The sequence below is a fragment of the Panthera tigris genome, chromosome C2 (assembly GCF_018350195.1).
Source record: "Panthera tigris isolate Pti1 chromosome C2, P.tigris_Pti1_mat1.1, whole genome shotgun sequence".
NCBI classification, from domain to species: Eukaryota; Metazoa; Chordata; class Mammalia; order Carnivora; family Felidae; genus Panthera; species Panthera tigris.
The window spans coordinates 59,129,989-59,148,825 of record NC_056668.1 but is presented as its reverse complement, the minus strand read 5'-3'; the positions used below and the strand labels follow the sequence as shown (position 1 = coordinate 59,148,825).

The 18,837-nt window shown below is 37.2% G+C and overlaps 1 protein-coding gene across 7 annotated transcripts in view; it reads left to right on the top strand.

The window, feature by feature from the left end:
* Nucleotides 1-18,837, top strand: part of CFAP44 (cilia and flagella associated protein 44) — a 158,714-nt gene that overhangs the window by 123,011 nt on the left and 16,866 nt on the right. For 5 of the 7 annotated variants that reach the window (XM_042998754.1, XM_042998752.1, XM_042998753.1 and 2 more), the window contains exons 26-32: nucleotides 436-936; nucleotides 3,472-3,675; nucleotides 3,913-4,108; nucleotides 14,081-14,191; nucleotides 15,752-15,882; nucleotides 17,160-17,276; nucleotides 18,304-18,505. In XM_042998754.1, coding sequence (XP_042854688.1) covers nucleotides 436-936; nucleotides 3,472-3,675; nucleotides 3,913-4,108; nucleotides 14,081-14,191; nucleotides 15,752-15,882; nucleotides 17,160-17,276; nucleotides 18,304-18,505 — 1,462 coding nt within the window. Of the gene's footprint in view, nucleotides 1-435; nucleotides 937-3,471; nucleotides 3,676-3,912; nucleotides 4,109-14,080; nucleotides 14,192-15,751; nucleotides 15,883-17,159; nucleotides 17,277-18,303; nucleotides 18,506-18,837 lie in introns of those variants that run through there. The other 2 variants (XM_042998755.1, XM_042998756.1) reach the window with 2 other exon arrangements.

Below are 18,837 nucleotides of genomic sequence, written 5' to 3'. Positions count from 1 at the left end.
ATACAGAAGAAATAAGTAGGCAACCATAAATGTGTCTCAGCCAATGGAATTTGAGTTTCCATCTGGGAAGGGCAGTTATGTGTGTGTGTTCCTGACCAGAGAATGAGCTTTTACTGTCTAGGTTTTGGCTGAGTACAAGCCTTCAGGAAGAACTTCCCCTGGGTGGTGGGAAGAGAACAGCAGAACTTAGCCCTATGGGCCAGCCGAGGGATACCAGAGGTCACATCCATACTGTCTTCCTCTTTTGGAGAAGCTAAATTGGAAACAGCCTAAAAGTTAGACAAAAGAGTAACTTAGTAGAGAATAGGAATAATCCTGTATATAATTAGATAACAAAATTTTTATTTTGGCTTTTTGCTAGGGATACCTGTCAAGGGACAGAAATCATATTTCAAACTGGGTTGTCATTTTGTTTCCTTCTGTTCTTTTTATTAGGCCCATTCAAAGAAAATGCACATGAACAAATGCATCCTCTCTCTTCGAGATCTTAAAGTGGCTGTTATTGAGGAAATACAGTGCCTGGTGCAAGAACTGAAGAGCATTCAGTCAACTCTTCACATATCCAAGCACATCCCTATTCCTGAAATCCCTCAGATACACCCAGAAGAAGTTCCAGAAAAGAGATTTCACTATGATGAGGAAATTCTCCTAAATTTTAAGCAAGAGCATATGACGATTCAGGATGAAAAGCCCTCTGAACTGGAACAGAGACGGTCTACAGGCACAGGTGGAGGATTTCTCAAACTCTCTTTTGGAAAGGATGGTGATTTGACAACAAGAGATTCATTGTCTAGATCATCAAGGGCATTAGCACTAATTGTAGATACTCCAAAGTTAATGGAATTTGAAAAAGCAGATCCAATTGATCTAGAGCTGGAGATTATGAAGAGAGACGAGATTAAGCATGTGTACATGCAAGAGTATTTGACCAACAGGGTAAGGGGTGAAACTATGCCTTTTTAAAGCTGAAAGAGGGGAGAAGGGAAGAACTAGATCTATTATTTGTGTGTGTGTGTGTGTGTGTGTGTGTGTGTGTGTATACACACTCTCTATAATAATCTTTCTCACTGACCAGCCCACTGAAGGCTTGGCTTCCTCCCCATCTCTGGCCTTCTGGAACCCATTGCCCTCTGCCCAAGAACATTGGAGCTTTTAAACCTTTTGCTTTCTGCAAAGCTAAGAATTAAGAGCAAATCCATGTTAATCAGCATCTAACTCAAGTCTTGGTAAAGGGCAAATGATGGAGCAGCTTTCAGATGATGGATGGAACATAATTTAAAAACTTTACAGAGAAAATGGGGCTCCCTCTGCTTTTTACCTCCTTCTCTTTCTCTAATGTGTGATTTGCCTCATTAGTGGGAGTGTTCATGGTGATGACTGGCTTCAAAATTGTTCTGGAGCTGAAATGGCACCTATTTTTTTTTTTCTAGGAAACCAGATCAGGTTGGGGCCAGTTGTATAGGAGGTGCTCTGAATCTGGAAGGAAAAGGACCTTTCCCAGATAGACAGCTCTCTGCTGCCAGCAGCGTAGAATTTTGTTCCTAAATGTCTGTCCAGCTCCACCCTGTGAAGGCACCCCCGAAAGTTTCCCAAACGTATTCTTCACCCAATATCTGTACTTCATCCAGCCTTACTCTTCCTCCCTCTCCCTGCTTCTGTTCCCCACCCCATTCTCAGTTTTATATTTGCTTTTTCCTTTGTTATCTCTTTCTACTTGCATTGCTTTCCTTTCAAATGTGAGTCATCATTCAAAACTCATCACAGTTCCAAATCTTCTCCAGAACCTTCTGTCCACATTACATACTCATCTTTTTTCTAAGCTCCAAGTGCACCTATAAGTAGCACCTCAGGTTTTGCACTTATTTTTCTTGCTGTTTTATGTGTATTCTTTGTTTTATTGAAGTATAATGAACACACAATATTGTATTAGTTTCAGGGGTATAATATAATGATTCAACAATTCTGTACATCACTCAGTGCTCAAATGTGTTATTTTTGTCTTGCAAATTAGATTTCACAGCTCTTGAGAGAAAGGCCACATATAATCATCTTTTGATTTGCCTACAGTGTCTAGGAAATGCCAGACCTATGGTAGATATTCAATAAAGAGTTTGATTGATTTCATTGTAGCTAATGTATTAATGGTATTAACATATGCATTGGACATTCTTTGCGCAGGAATAGTGGTAGTTAGGTAGTAGGGATGTAACAGTACTCTAGCCAGACATATTCTTTATCCTAATTAAGCTTATAGACTATCAGACAAGTGACAGCAAAACAAGTGTGAACCTCACGAACTTAAACACCTATGTGTTTAAGTGGTACAGTTCCAGAATGGTGTTACACTAAAATAAATACAGTCCTGCCTTGAAATAAATATCAAAATAATTCAAATTTGTTGAACAAACATTAAAGAGGAGCCCACTTAGTCTACAACCATAGATAATTAAAAGGTTTCTTCTTTTTTTTTTTAAGTTTATTCATTTATTCTTTCTGAGAGAGAGCACAAGTAGGGAAGGGGCACAGAGAGAGGGAGACACAGAATCTGAAGCAGGGTCCAGGCTCTGAGCTGTCAGCACAGAGCCCAACACAGGGCTTGAACTCACGAACTGGGAGATCATGACATGAGCCGAAGTCAGACACCCAACTGACTGACCCACCCAGGTACTCCTCTTTTTTTTTTTAAGCTCTCAAATTCTCTAGCAGTAGTTTCACTGTTCCCAAACTACAGATCTCTTAATTTTTTTTCAGCCATGTGCTGGGCCCTCACTCATTACAGGTTTTTGACTGTTGAGGTTCCCCATGATTCACAGACTGATGAAAAACATGGAATGGTTTGTCTTCTACCTATGGTACTAGTTTCCTCAGGAGAACCAGACCTTGGGACTCTCTCTTGATGTCTTCCTCTCCTTTGGGATGGGATGAGGAGGAAACTGTGCCAAAATCAGCAAAACCAAGCATTTAAAATCATTGGGATGGCCGTGGGATAAGGTTTAGACCAGGGCTTGGGGAGTACTTTGTTCTCAGCCCAACTCTATAAAATTAAATCACCTTTAAAATGTTTGAAAATTTTCAGAATAAGAAGTTGAGGGAAATATTTAGTGCTTCCTGTATGAGAGGCACTGTAGAGATACTGTCGGGTAAAGTGGAGGCAGATATAAACACTATGCACAAGGAGCTCATAGTCTCCGATTTAAACCATACAGTACAGAAAGAAGGGCATTCTCAATTAATGGCTTAATCAATGGTAAAGAAACAGCTGGAAGGACTATAGTTACAGAATCCCTACCACTTAAGTTGATTTGTAAGACTTACACATACATGCCACATGAGCCCATATAATTATTTCTCCATAATAACGGTATAATGACAAAATGCTTTTACCTAAACAAACTGGTATTTTTAGGTAGTTTTAAAAATAGTTACCTGGTCTTAACTTTTCATATACCCTCAAATCTTTTTCCACCTCAGATCAAAGAACTGATTGTCACCTTTGATGCAGAGCTTCGTCTTCTGAGGCACCAGAAACTGAAACTAGATATTCAGATGAAATTATCTGACCTTCACCATGTCACATTATTTCAAGAAATGCTTCTCCTCAAGAATTTTGAAAAACAGGAGAACATACTTCAAGAGCGTGTTAATTCATTAGACAAAGAAGAACAGGATATGCAAGTATGAACGGACAGGAGAGTGCTGGCTGGCTGTATCCTTTAGTTATGGAGGGGATTTGATTCTTCTTTTCCTTCTTCATCTTCTCAGCTTAATTCCCTCCATTGTTCTAATCCTCCTCTCTTGTCTTTTCTCCCTCCAAATGTTTGTGAATTGTAACCTTACATTGTAATATACCTTGTTCTCTGAGCCTGGTTTATCAGAAATACTCTATCACTTGTTCTGTTTTTGTTCATTTAGTGGAAAATAAATGAAACTCTTAAAGAGATGGAAGAGAAAAAGAATGAAATCACCAAGCTCCAGGACCAAGAAAAAGCACTCTATGCTGGTTTCCAAACAGCTCTTGGAGAAAACAATAAATTTACTAATTTTCTCATGAAAGTCCTGAAGAAGAGGATTAAGCGGGTGAAGAAAAAGGAGGTTGAAGGAGATGCCGGTTTGAATTTCTTTCTAACATATGATTTTATCTTTTTTCTCGTTAGCATGAAATGGAGAAGTAGCTAAGGACATATTTCTCACCTTTTATTCACTACCACATAGACAGAGGTGCTCTGAGGTTGAAGAAGAGATTATAAACCTGTAGGTCTCTAACCATCTGGAGTTAACTTGTGTGTGTGTATCTGGTCCAAGGCAGCTTTAGGGTAGTTTCATTTAACAAGCACATCTTCTCATTTCCCAATTGATTGTCATCTTTGATAAAATATCTCTTCATGTCTTTTGCCCATGTTTGAATAGGATTTTTGCTTTTGTATTCTTGAGGTTTAGGAGTTCTTTGTTATGGTCTGGATACTAGTCCTGTGTCAGATGCTTTGCAGATATTTTTTTCCAGTCTGCAGCTTGTTCTTTTCATTCCCTCAACAGGGTCTTTGACAGAACAAAAGTTTTATTTTTTATTGAGGTCCAATTTATCAATTTTTCTTTTTTTTTGGATCTTGTTTTGGTGTCAAAGTCTAGGAATTCATGGCCTAGCCCTGGGTCCCAAGGATTCTCTCCTATTTCTAAAATTTTTATAGTTTTACATTAAAGTCTGTGATCCATTTGGGCTTAATTTTTATATAAGGCGTGAGACTTAGGCCAAGGTCGTTTTTTGCCTACTGTGAATATCCAATTGCTCTAGCACCATTTGTTGGAAAAGCTTTCTCCCATTGAATTGATTTTGATCTTTGTCAAAAATCACTTGGGTGTATTTGTGTGGATCTATTTCTGCGTGTTTGGCTCTGTTGATCAATTTGTCTCCTCTTCACCAATACTACAGTCTTAATTACAGAGGCCATTGAGTTCTGAAGTCAGGTAGACTAATTCCTTCCATTTTATTCATCTTCTTCAATATTATTTTAGCTATTCTACTTCCTGTAACTTCCCATATGTTAGAATATTTTTTTATATCTACAAAAAATCTTGGTGGAATTTTGACAGCAATTGTATTAAACCTTTATATCAGTTTGGAGAGAACCTGCATCCTTACTACATTGAATCATCCAGTGAATGAGCACAGTGTGTATTTAGAGCTTTGATTTCTCTCATCAGCATTGCATCATTTTCAACATAAAATTCAGGTTCATGTTCTGTTAGATTTATACCTAAGTATTTCCTTTTTTAAAAGTGATTTTAAGTGCTATTTAATTTTTTTAGCAGTAGAAATATTTTATTAAAATCTCATACAAAATCCTAGAAAGTGAAATAAGTGGCATACTAATAATACACATTAGTACAATTTTATAATGCTGTTTTATTTTTATTTATTTATTTATTTATTTTTATTTTATTTTTTTTAATTTTTTTTTAATGTTTTATTTATTTTTGAGACAGAGAGAGACAGAGCATGAACAGGGGAGGGTCAGCGAGAGGGAGACACAGAATCTGAAACAGGCTCCAGGCTCTGAGCTGTCAGCACAGAGGCCGACGTGGGGCTCGAACTCACGGACCGCGAGATCATGACCTGAGCCGAAGTCGGCCGCTTAAACAACTGCGCCACCCAGGCGCCCCTATTTATTTATTTTTAGCATTTATTTATTTTTGAGACAGAGAGAGACAGAACATGAACGGGGGAGGGTCAGAGACAGAGGGAGACACAGAATCTGAAACAGGCTCCAGGCTCTGAGCAGTCAGCACAGAGCCCGACGTGGGGCTCGAAATCACAGACCGTGAGATCATGACATGAGCCGGCTGGATGCTTAACGACTGAGCCACCCAGGAGCCCCAATGCTGTTTTATTTTTAATCTTGGTGTCACATGTTCACACTGGCATATAGAAATACAGTTGCTTTGTAGATATTGATCACCTAACTTGTGACATCACTTAGTCTAGGAGTTTTTGATAGATTCCTTGGGATTTTCTATGTAGACAATAATTTCATCTGCAAATATGTTCAGTTTTATTTCTTTCTTTCTGATCTTTATGCCCATTTTCTTTTATTGTCTCGTTGCACTGATTAGAACATCCAGTATTATATTGAAATAGAGTGCCAAGAGCTGACATCCTTGTCTTATTCCTAATCTGAGGCGGACAACATTCAATCTTTCACCATTAAGTATGCTCCCTGTAGGTATTTCATAGATACTCTATCAAGTTGAGGAAGTTCCCCTCTGTTCCTAGTTTTCATTATGAATGAGTGTTGATTTTTTTCAGATGTTTTACTGCATTGGTTGATGATTATGTGATTTTTTTTTTCTTTAGCCTGTGAATATGGTGGGTTATACTGGCTGATTACTGATTATTGAATCAGACTTACACCTTGAAATATCCTCTCCCTATGTTACATAATTCTTTTTATATATTGTTGAATTCTATTTGCTAATATTTTATTTAAAAATGTTGTGTCTAGGGGCGCCTGGCTAGCTCAGGCAATAGAGCATGCAACTCTTGCTCTTGGAGTTGTGAGGTGAGCCCCACGTTGGGTGTGGAACTTACTTAAAACACACACACACACACACACACACACACACACACACACACACAGCAAAAATACCTAAACCCCCCAAAAACAAAAAGAAATTTTATGTCTATATATTCCTGTGGATCATTGGTCTGTAGCTTGCTTTGTTTCTCCTTTTTGTACTGTCTTTGTCTGGTTTTAGTATCAGGATAATATTAGCTTCAAAATATGAATCAGGAGGTCTTCTCTTTGATTTTCTAGAAGATAATGTGTATGGTGTTAATCATGTAAATGTTTGGCAGTGTTCTCCAGAGAAACTATTTGGGCCTATAGATTTCTTTAGGGTAGTTTTAAAATTACAGAGTCGATGTTTTTAATAGTTCTAGAACTTTTCAAATGTGGTAATTTGTATTTTTGTATGTATGAAAGTGGTCTGTCTCATCTAAGTTGCCAAATTTATGTGTGTAGGGATGTTCGTTGTATTTCTGTTATCTTTTTTAATGTCTGCAAGGTCATTAGTAATGTCTGTAGTAATATCACCTGTTGCATTCTTGATATTGGTAGCTTTTTTTCTTATTTCCCTATTTTTTTAGACTTGCTAGAGGTTTCTCAATTTTATTGATCTTTTTGAGAACAAACCAGCTCTTTGCTGAAGTGATTTTTTTTTCTATTTTTCTGCTTTCAATTTTATTGATTTCTGCTCTTACCTTTACTATTACCTTCCTTCTGCTTGCTTTGGATTTATTCTGCACTTCTGTTTTTAGGTTTCAAAGTGAATTATTGATTTAAGACTTTTTCTCTTTTCAAATTTAGTGCTATAATTTCCCTCAACACTGCTTTAGCTGTATTCCACAAATTTTGGTAAGTTTTTTTTTCATTTTCATTCATGTTAATGCAGTTTTAAAATTTGCATTGATCTTTCCTCTATGTCCCATGGATTATATAGAAGTATGTTGTTTGGGTCCGAGTGTTTTGAGATTTTCCTGTTATCTTTCTGTTTGTGATTCCTAGTTTGATTCCATTGTGGTCAGAGAACACATTATGCATGATTTCAGTTCTTTTATAGTTGTTGAAATTTGTTTAATGGTCTAACATATGGTCTGTCTTGGTGTGGGTACTTGAAAAGAATGTATATTCTGCTGTTTTGGGTTAAGTCTTCTATTACTGTCAATTAGATCCTATTGGTTAATGATGCTATTAACCAACTTCTGTAGTCTGATTTTCTGTAGAGTTCTAATCAAATGCTGAGAGAGGCGGTGTTGAAGTCTCCAAATATAATCATGGATTTATCTATTTCTATTTTCATTTCTGTCAGTTTTTGCTTCATATTTTGTAGCGCTGTTATTTTTATGCATACACATTTAGGATTGCTATGTCTTCTTGGTAGATGGACACTTTTATCATTATATAAGGTCTTTCTCTGTCTAGAGTAATTTTTTTTTTGCTCTGAAGTCTACTTTATCTCATGTTAATATAGCCACTCTTGCTTGGCTTTGGTTAATATTTGCATGATATATCTTTTCTTTTACTTTCAATTTGACTATATTATTAGAAGTGAATTTCCAGCAGATAGCATATAGTTAACGTTTTTCACCCACTCTTTGTCTTTTAATTGGTATACTTAAACCATTTACATTTGATGTGTTAGGGCTTAAGTCTGTCGTTTAATTTTTTTTTTTTTATTCTCTCTGTTTTCTATCTTCTACATTTTCCTGTCCTCCTATGGGCTACTTGAACATTTTTTTAGAATTCCATTTTAATTTTCTCTAGTGTTTTGAGTGTATCTCATTGTGCAACATCTTTAGTGATTGATTTATAAATTGCATTATATATACATAATTTATCCCAGACCACCAGTGTCATCATTTTACCAGTTTAAGTCATGTATAGAATCCTCATCTGCCTTTAAATCCCCCAAACGGAGGAGGGAAGCCTATTATATTTACCTATAGTTTTGCTTATCATATTTATTCTTCCTTGATGTTCCAAGTTCCTTAAAAAAAAAAGAATTTTCCTTCTGTTTAGAGAATTTCCTTTATCTGCTCTTTTGGGGTAGGTATACTAGTGGCAATTTTTTCCCCCTTAATCTGAAAGTGTCTTGATTTCCTCTATTTCAGAAAGACATTTTCCCTGGGTATAGGATTTTAGGTTTACTTTTTTTTTCTTTCTGCATTTGAAAAATATTGTGCTACTTCCTTCTGGCCTCCACGGTTTCTGATGAGAAATCCCCTGATATTCAAATTGTTCATCACTTATAGGTGAAGAATCACTTTCCCCTCACTGCCTTCAAGATTTTTTGTCTTTAGTTTCCAGAAGATTGGCCATGAGGTGCCTTGGAGTAGATTCTTTGGGTTCATACTGATGGGGCTTCACTCCTTTTATCTGTAGGCTTATGTTTTGCCAAATTTGAGAAGTTTCTAGTCATTGTTTCTTCAAGTGCTTTTGAGAACCCCCTCTTTCTTTACTCCTTTTGGGACTCATGGCATGACTGTTTGACATTTCGTTATAGTCCCATAGGTCCCTGAGGCTCTGAGGCTTGGGATTTGTTTTTTTGTTGTTGTTGTTTTTTTGTTGTTGTTGTTGTTGTTTTTTTACTCTTCTTTCTGTTTTTCAAACTGGCTAATTTCCATTGTTCTCTCTTCAGGTTTACAGATGCTTTCCTGTGTCTCCCTCCATTCTGCTGTTGAGCCCATTCACTAAGTTTCTGTTCTTGTTATTGTATTTTCAGTTCTAAAATTTCCATTTAATTCTTCTTTGTATCATTTATTTCCTGATACTTTTTATTTCTTTGAACAGGCTTTGTATTTTTTTATTTGCTTAAAGTGTGTTCATTATTGGTCATTGAAGAATTTCATTATGGCTATTTTAAATATTTTGTCAATTAATTCTAACATTTCTGTCGTCTTAATGTTGACATTTATCCATTGTCTTTTCCCATTCAGATGGAGATCTTCCTGGTTCTTGGTATGATTAGTAACTTTCAATTGAAACCTGGAAACTTTCATATTATATTAGGAGACTTTGTATCTTACTTAATTCCTCTGTTTTATTTGGCTTTCTCTAACACTGCTCTGACAGAGAAAGGGTATGTGTATATTCCTTATTGCCAGGTGGAGGTACTCAGCCTTCACTGTGACTCAAGGGAAGGAGGATCTCTTTGTTCTGGAGTTCTGATTCTCCATGTAGTCTCTACTGACAACATAGTGGGGATGGCCTTGGTACCTGTGGGCAATTGTGAAAGTCCTGACTCTCCACTAGGGTTCTTCTTCCTCCTCCTCCTCCTCTTCTTCTTCTTCTTCTTCTTCTTCTTCTTCTTCTACTTCTTCTTCTTCTTCTGCTGCTGCTTCTGCTTCTTCTGCTTCTCCTTCCTCTTCTTATTCTTCCCCTCCTTCTCCTTCCTCTTCTTCCTCCTCCCCCTCCTCTCCTCCTCCTCCTCCATTAGGTTTCTTCTAATGTGGCCTGTGTGGGAGGAGGAAGTGAGTCTTATTGTTGCCAGGTGAAAGTAGAAATACAGGGTGCCTGTGTGGTCTCCACAGACATCTTGGTGGGGGTTGAAAGCATGGCTGGTTACCAGCCAGCAGGAACAAATATCCCGGTTCCCTGCTTGGTCTTCTCTGATACCATCCTGGGTGGTGGGAATGTGGGGTACCTGACTGCAGCTTTGCAAGGGTGAATGTCTAGTTTCCCCACTTCACCTTCACTTATGGGGGTGGGAGTGGGACCACAATTTTTTTTTCCTGTGGTGTTTATTTAGAGTATTATCTAAAAAATTTGTCTTGTTAGGCTTCCTCTTTCTTGGCTGTTTGGCTAGAGAGAGCAGGCTCTTGTTGGGCCTTTTTATAGCTGTATCTACTGGTATTTCCAGGCCACTAATTTATTCATTTCTAAGTCTGAAATATAAGGAAAAGAAGACCCAAAAAATTCACCACAGTGTTGTTTCTCAGGTCCTGAGGTTCATATTTAGTCTGCCTTCTTTCCATTTTTCAGAATCTTCTGTTTATTTTACATATAATGTCCAAGTTTTAGCTGTATTTTGCAGGAGGAATAGGAAAAAAATAGACCTAATTCATCTTCCTCAAAATTGAAATCTATGAAAAGAATTTTAGTCTAATTTTAAACTCTGCTGATTTATTTCATAAAATGATACAGACCACCTAAAATAATTTTAAGGAGATAATAAATTCAAGAAATCTTCTAGAGAGTATGAGGTGTATGTCTTATTTCTAACTTGATGTTCCATAAAATAGAAATTACCAATTGGTGATCTATAGCTCATAAATCGCCTCAAAGTGTTTAACAAGAAAACAGCATAGAGTGGGAATCTACAATCGCTTATCTAAAACTCTTTGGGGCAGATGAGCTTTAGTATTTATATTTTTTTATATTTTATAAAAGCTTTGTATATGGCACTGTTAAAGAAAAAAATGATTCATGGCACTTGTTAAAGAACAATAAAGCAGACTTTATTCAGGGTCACTACTACAAGGGGATTTTATTTTATTTTTAAAATTTATTTTTGAGAGAGAGCATAAGTGGGGGGAGACAGAGAAGGGACAGAGGATTAGAAGTGGGCTCTGTGCTGATAGTAGTGAGACCAATGTGGGCGTGAACCCACAAACCATGAGCTCATGACCTGAGCCAGAGTTGAACGCTCAACCCACTGAGCCACCCAGGTGCCCCCAGTGGGATTTTATAATAGGGGAGAGAGATCAGCACAGCTTTGAATATAACAAGGACAAGTGGAGAGTTATAGCCAAGGAACAGGTTGGGAGTCAGTGGGTGGAAAATTACTAAGAGGTAGGGTAATTCTTTGCAAGACTGACCTAACAGGATTCTTACTGAAGCCTGGCCAGAGTAAAAAGATAGTGAAAGTAAGGAATAAGGAGGAATCTGATCAAATATCAAGAGTATGGGGATTTTACTAAATTGATGCTGCAGGATTCTTGCTAAAACTGGACAAATGGGTCAATAGCCAAACCTATGGTCCACTACTTGTCAGAGAGAGGACTCAGAGGAACCTGACTCAAGTTTGGTCAAAGAAGAGAGTCTTTGTCAACTAACACCCCCAACAGGGGTTAGTGCAGGATCTCTAAAATCAAACACCTTAATATTTTTGCAGCAAGACAAATATTCACACTAAGTAGGTTAAATAAAGATTATAAATAGCATTACTTCAGGGAAGTTATGAAAATATTCTTTTCAAGGCACTCTGATTTAGTAATTGTGGACCTATAAAGCCAAGGGTGTGTTAGGTGCGTCACAGCATAAGCAGTTTGGCAGCTTGGTCTCAACCCTCTTTGACTCAATGCATTGAAATTAATTGCACAACATTCTTCAGGCATTTGAGCTTATGGTCTCTGCATCCTCAACCATTTATTTATTTTTTGTGTGTTTTTAATTGGTTATTTTATTTTGTAGAATTTTATTTATTTAAAAATAATTTTGGGGGCACCTGGGGGGCTCAGTCGGTTAAGCGTCCGACTTCGGCTCAGGTCATGATCTCACGGTCTGTGAGTCCGAGCCCCGCATCGGGCTCTGTGCTGACAGCTCAGAGCCTGGAGCCTGCTTCACATTCTGTGTCTCCCTCTCTCTCTGCCCCTTCCCTGCTCATGCTGTGTCTCTCTCTGTCTCAAAAATAAATAAAGATTAAAAAAATTTTTTTTTAAATAAAAATAATTTTTGATTGAAGTATACTTGACAAACAATATTACATTAGTTTCAAGTGTACAACATAGTGACTCTATGTTATACTCTGCTTGCCACAAGTGTAGCTACCATCTGTCACCAGACAACACTAGTACAGTACCACTGACAATATTCCCAATGCTGTACCTTTCGTCTCATGACTTATCATCCATAACTGGAAAGCCTATACTTTCTACTCCCATTCACCCATCCCTCTGGCAACCATCAGTTTGTTTTCTCTATTTATGGCTCTGCTCCTGCTTTTTTTTTCTTAGTTCATTTGTTTTTGTTTTTTAAATTCCATTTATAAGTGAAATCACATGGTATTTCTCTTTCTCTGACTTACTTCACTTAGCATTATGCCTTCTAGTTCCATCCATGTTGTTGCAAGTAGCAAGAGCTCACCTCTCTTTTATGGCTGAGTAATATTCCATTGTGTATATACATGTGTATTGATGGACACTTGGGTTGCTTCCATATCTTGGCTATTGTAAATAATGCTGCAATAAATGTAAGGGTGCATATATCTTTTTGAACTAGTGTTTTCATTTCCTTTGAGTAAATACCCAATAGTGGAATTACTGGATCATATGGTAGCTCTATTTTTAATTTTTTGAGGAGTCTCCATACTGTTTTCCACAGTGGCTGCATCAATTTGCATTCCCACCAACAGTGCAAGAGGGTTCCTTTTCCCCTGCATCCTCACCAACACTTGGTATTTCTTGTCTTTTTGATTCTAGCCATTCTGACCAGTGTAAGGTGATACCTCATTGTGGTTTTGATTTGCATTTCCCTGAAATATGAGTGATGTTGAGCATCTTTTCATGTGTGTCTGTTGGCCATCTGTATGTCTTCTTTGGAAAAATACCTATTCAGGTTCTCTACCCGTTTCTTAATCAAATTATTTGGTTTTTTTTTTTTTTTTTTTTTGGTGTCATAGAAGTTCCTTATATATTTTGGATGTTAACTCATTGTTTATATCATTTGCAATATCTTTTCCCATTCACCGTGTTATCTTTTTGTTTTGTTGATGGTTTTCTTCACTGTGCAAAAGATTTTTATTTTGGTGTAGTTCCAATAGTTTATTTTTGCTTTTGTTTCTCTTGCTTTAGGAGGAATATCTAGAAAGATGGGGGTTTTTTGCCAGTGTCAAAGAAATTACCTCCTATATTTTCTTCTAGTAGTTTTATAGTTTTAGGTCTCACATTTAGGTCTCTAATCCATTTTAAGTTCATTTTTGTGTATGGTATAAGAAAGTGCCCCCCCCCCGTCCCCCCCCAAAGAAAGTGCTCTAGTTTCATTCTTTTGCATATATCTGTCCAGTTTTCCCAGCGCCATTTGTTGAACAGACTGTTTTCCCCATTGTCTGTTCTTCTCTCCTTGGTCACAGATTGATCATATAAACGTGGGTTATTTCTGGGCTCTGTATTTTGTTCTCTTGATCTAGGTGTCTATTTTTCTGCCAGTGCCATGCTGTTTTGATTATTATAACTTAGTAGCATATCTTGAAACCTGGGATTGTGATACCTCCGGTTTTGTGCTTTTAAGATTGTTTTGGCTATTCAAGGTCTTTTGTGATTCCATACAAATTTTGGGATTATTCATTCTAATTCTGTGAAAAATGCTATTGGTGTTTTGATAGGCATTGCACTGAATCTGTAGATTGCTTTGGATAGGATTGTCTTTAACCATTTTAAACTCTTCCAAACATATTGACTAAGTGCCTGATTTCTCTGTTATTTTCCTAATGACCAACTCATTGGAAAAAATACTTTTTTTTAAAATCTGGGATTTAGCTTAACACAGGAACTTCTCTGCTTATTAACAATGCCTTCCTCTCAATTTAGATGAAGAAGAAGATAGTGATGAATCAAGTGAAGAAGAATCCAGCCTAGAGAGTGATGAAGATGAGTCTGGATCTGATGATGAGGTTTTTGATGATTCTATTTGCCCAACAAGTAAGTTGGAAAAAGCCATGTGTTCTCTGTGAAATGTGGAGATGGATTGACCATACCAAGGGGGTCCTTTTTTGGTTTCTCAGTTGTCTCATAATAAAATTTAAGGCAAGACTGGTTTAAGTTGTATGAAGTATAGTCAATGATTATTTATTTATTTTTTTGGCTCTCTGGATGATTTATTTTCTTTTCCCTTAGGCAGCCATTAATTAATGACAAATAATTTGCAGATAATTTATAGTTTATTCACAAATTATGCATCAATTTTCATTTTATAGAGAAATGATCAATTGTACTGTGTGTGTATATTTTTAATGAAGCTTTCCCATTTTGACAAACCCATTCAAATTTTCTTTTTTTACTTTTATTTTTAATTTAGTTTATTTTTAACTTATCAATATATCATGATCATTATTTTTTAAGCCTATTTTTGTTTTTTTAAATGTGAAATTTATTGTCAAATTGATTTTCATACAACACCCAGTGCTCATCCCAACAGGTGCCCATTCAAATTTTCATATTTAAAATCTGCTTTGTATAAGGGTACTTTGTACCAGTTTTGTGGAGACACTTAGCAGTTTATATTCACTGTTTTCCCTGGTAAAAGCAGTCTGAAGCAGCTAGACCAATATTCTTACAGTCTCAATAGATGAATAGTCCAGTGCAGGAAAAACAGTTTCTTTTTGGTCTGAAATTTGTCTTCCTAGCCATTTTATATAAATTTTAAAGTTTCATTTCAAATAAAGTTTAAATCTTGTTTTAATGTTGTAAACAAGAGACTTCCTAAAATCACATGCATGAGTGAAATAGAGTTCAAAAGATTAAATACAACTTCTTTTACAGCAGGATTAAACGGTCTGAAAAAAGTCTCACAGCTCATCTATTAGTGGTGGAACTAGGGTCAGAACTAAGGTTTCTAAATTCTATTGTAATACTCTTATTTTCACATTCTTTATCTATTGCTTGGTGTATAAATGTGGCTGTGATGTGATATAGTGGAAATTAATAGATAATGTGAATCCCACTGTGTCACATTTCAGTTACATGACCTCTCTGAGACTTAGGGTCCTCACCTATAAAGTAGGAACAACAGTTTCTACCTTGCAGGGGCCTATGAGCTTTGAGTGAGATAATGTGCATAAAGGGCTTAAAAGAAAGCCTGGCTCATAGTACTGCTCAGAATGTCAATACTGTATCATAATTGCTATCATGATTACTTATACTATTAATAATTTCCACCTGGAACAATGGAGCCCTAAGAGTAGTCATTATTAATTCTTTATTTTTAAGTTTATTTATTTGGGGGGGGCACAGAAAGAGAGAGAGAGAGAGAGAGAGAGTTCCAAGCAGGCTCTACACTAACACCATGGATCCCAAAGTGGGGCCCAATCTCATAGACCATGAGATCATGACCTGAGCCAAAAACAAGAGTCAGATGCTTAATCAACAGAGCCACCCAGGCATCCTGGTCATTATTAATTCTGAAGCTCCAAAGTCTACACTTCTAAACTTACCACATTCTGTAGCAATGGGGCTTCTTTTTAATTTTGACTGTCTTTTCAGATTGTGATGTGGGTCTTTTTGAACTGGCCCTTCAACTTCGAGAGAAAAGGCTGGACATTGAGGAGTCCTTAGTTGAAGAAAAGAAAATTATCGATAACCTCAAAAAGGAATATGATACACTATCCAAAAAAGTATGGTTGTGTGCCTACTTGTTTATCCTTTCCCAACATGCTGTTTTTGTCCTTCCAGCTGCAGTACTGCCATGTCATAGCAATGACCTAAGTTAGGACTTCTCTCCAGAGAAGAAACATTTTAAGTATTACATTTTAAGTGTTTCCTCTTCAAGTGTATTTTTGGTGGCAGCTGTTGCTCTTTTGAAGACTGGATTCCTTTATCTAAATCACTGACCTCTAAACTTTTTTTAATGTTTATTTATTTTGAGAGAGAGAGAGTGCATGTGCACATGTGTGCCTATGAGTAGGAGAGGGGCAGAGAGACAGAGGGAGAGAGAGAATCTCAAGCAGGCTCCATGGTGTCTAGGGGTTTAAGCCCACAAACCATGAGATCATGACCTGAGCTAAAAGCAAGTCAGATGCTTAACCAATGGAGCCCCCCCCAGGCATTCCTAAACTTTTGTTTACTACATACTTCTATATGTAAAGAAAATTGTGGAGCATGTATCCCCACAATAAATGTACATTTATTTACAAATTATATTCATGAATTACTGTACTAATATATTTTGTACATTAGATAACATTCACAAACACAGAAATGAAAAAGAATAAGATAAAAATAAATGGGAATGGAAACTGGTCTTTCTGTACCCTATTACATCACTTTGTTGACCCTCTGGGGTGCATGCATCCCATGTTGGAGACCATGCAGCTAAACTGGTATAATTATGTTGAGGGATGTCCACCTTATTTGCTCATTTTCCCTCTTAGATACTCTTTTCTAGAGACACATCGCTTAAATCATATTCACAGATATTTTTAATAGATTGTTTCTCCTCTTGCAAATAGGAAATAATTTGGAGGATTTTCAAGTTTTTTAATGAAGAACATGCTTTATGAATGCTTTAGTTAGTAGTTTTGTTGCTTTAAATGGGCTTTTTTCCTTTCATATATTGAGGTCATTATGGCCAAAAGAGATTCCCACCATTTTGACAAAGACATTCCATGCCAAGTGCTGCTTTTCATGCAGCAAATAAAGGGAGATGAGGATAGGCCTTCTGAATTTGTATTCACAACACCTTTACAACCTTGGGGATATAGGAATGATTGAAAAAGTGGTGTGTATCATGACTTAGCAGAAAGAAAATAACATACATTTCTGGGCTGCAAACTGGGATCATTCATTTAATCACAGCCCAGGTCTTACTCATCTCCCAAGATGTCCTCCTTTATCACCTGAGGTATGTGTTTGCTGGTTCTTGCCCACATTTCACACATGGGGCTTTCCACAGGTAAAAATTGTGGCAACTAATCTGAATGCAGCAGAGGAGGCCCTGGAAGCTTACCAACGAGAGAAGCAGCAGCGTCTGAATGAACTGCTCGTTGTGGTTCCCCTCAAGCTCCACCAGGTGATGGGTCTGGAGTGGATGCCCCACCCCATCTGAGCAGAAAAGCCACCACACCCAGGCTTTTCCAGGAAAGATTCACAGATCACTAGTGGGAAGAAGTGCAGTCCTTTGCCAAGAATTCTGCCTGAATAATGACACCCTAACTTTTCTTATCCATTCTCAGATTGTTATGAAAGAGTAATAGCCAAACACAGGTATTTCCCTATGGCCCATTATCACTTCAAAAGTCCAATTAATTGTTTCAGTCTGATGAAATGAGCAGCCTATGACTCAATTTTTTTTTAATTTATCTTTTTAGTTTATTTATTTTTCTAGTAACCTCAAACCCAATGTGAGGCTTGAACTCACGACCCCAAGGTCAAGAGTTACATGCTCTTCCGAGCCAGCCAGGTGCTCCGAATAGCCAGCCTATGACTTAAGAAAGAAACGTCTTAGAAGTTGAAATCTTGGATCTTGTGTACAGGTCGCTTTTCACACCATCTTTAAGTAGACAAGAACTAATGGTGCAAGAATTATCTTAACAGCTGCTTGTTAATGAGGAAGGGCAAGACAAAAGAAAAACGTCCTTTTTCTTTTTTCCCTCTTTGCCCATTTCCACACTCTATTTGAATTACAACTTACATTTAAATGCAAAGATACATATCAGAGAAAAGGCCTATCAGGTCTTTTGTCAGGTAAAGAGGGAAAGCTGTATTTTAGAAGGGAAGCCTTATATCAGCCTCACATACATTTTGTGTAACCTGACCCAAACTAGATTAGCCATATAAAGCAATTTGTCTAATATCCCCACCCTGAAATGCTTGTTCCTTGGTTATGCAGTAGACATTAGGCATAGTCTGTGGGAAGATTTGCTGTCTCTAAAGGGACATAATGTGGCTTACCATCTGAAGGCAACTTCCTGCTTTCCTTTACTCAGTAGTGGGAATGATAGAAGTCCAAAGGCAATGACCTAAAACAAGGGACAGAGAAGGAAGTGCTTTCTGTGATCTTACATTTAATTCGGTCTTTGTTTTTGTTTGTTTGATAGATAGAGCATATAGTGTTTGGAGAAATACCTAATGATCTTTCTGGAACCTTGGTCTTTTCTAACCATTCCTTGGGACGGCTGCAAGAGCGAATCAGACAGCTTCATGAGGAAAATTCCAAGCAGCAAAAACTCAACAAAGAATTCCGGGAGAGGCGTAAACAGCTTATCCGAGAAAAGAGAGAGATGGCAAAAACTATAAGCAGTGAGTAACTAAGCCCATGGTTTATCTAGCACTATCTATTGATAAGAGAAGGAACTATTAAGTGACCATCTCCAACTCTGAAAACAGTAATAATCACAGAATCAGAACCACTGAGAGCAAGGAAACACCTTCTCGTCTTCCTAGCTGCCATCTCTCCTCCTATCGCTGAAGCGTCCCCCTCTTGTTTTAAAAGAAGGAGTATTTTATCATAGAAACTATTTCTCTTAAGTTTAAAAGGTTTTTTGCATGATGAAATATAGAGTAACATGGTAACTGTGTGCTAACAACCAAGCTTAAGAAATTAAAACATGGAAGGGACAACTTAATCCCCT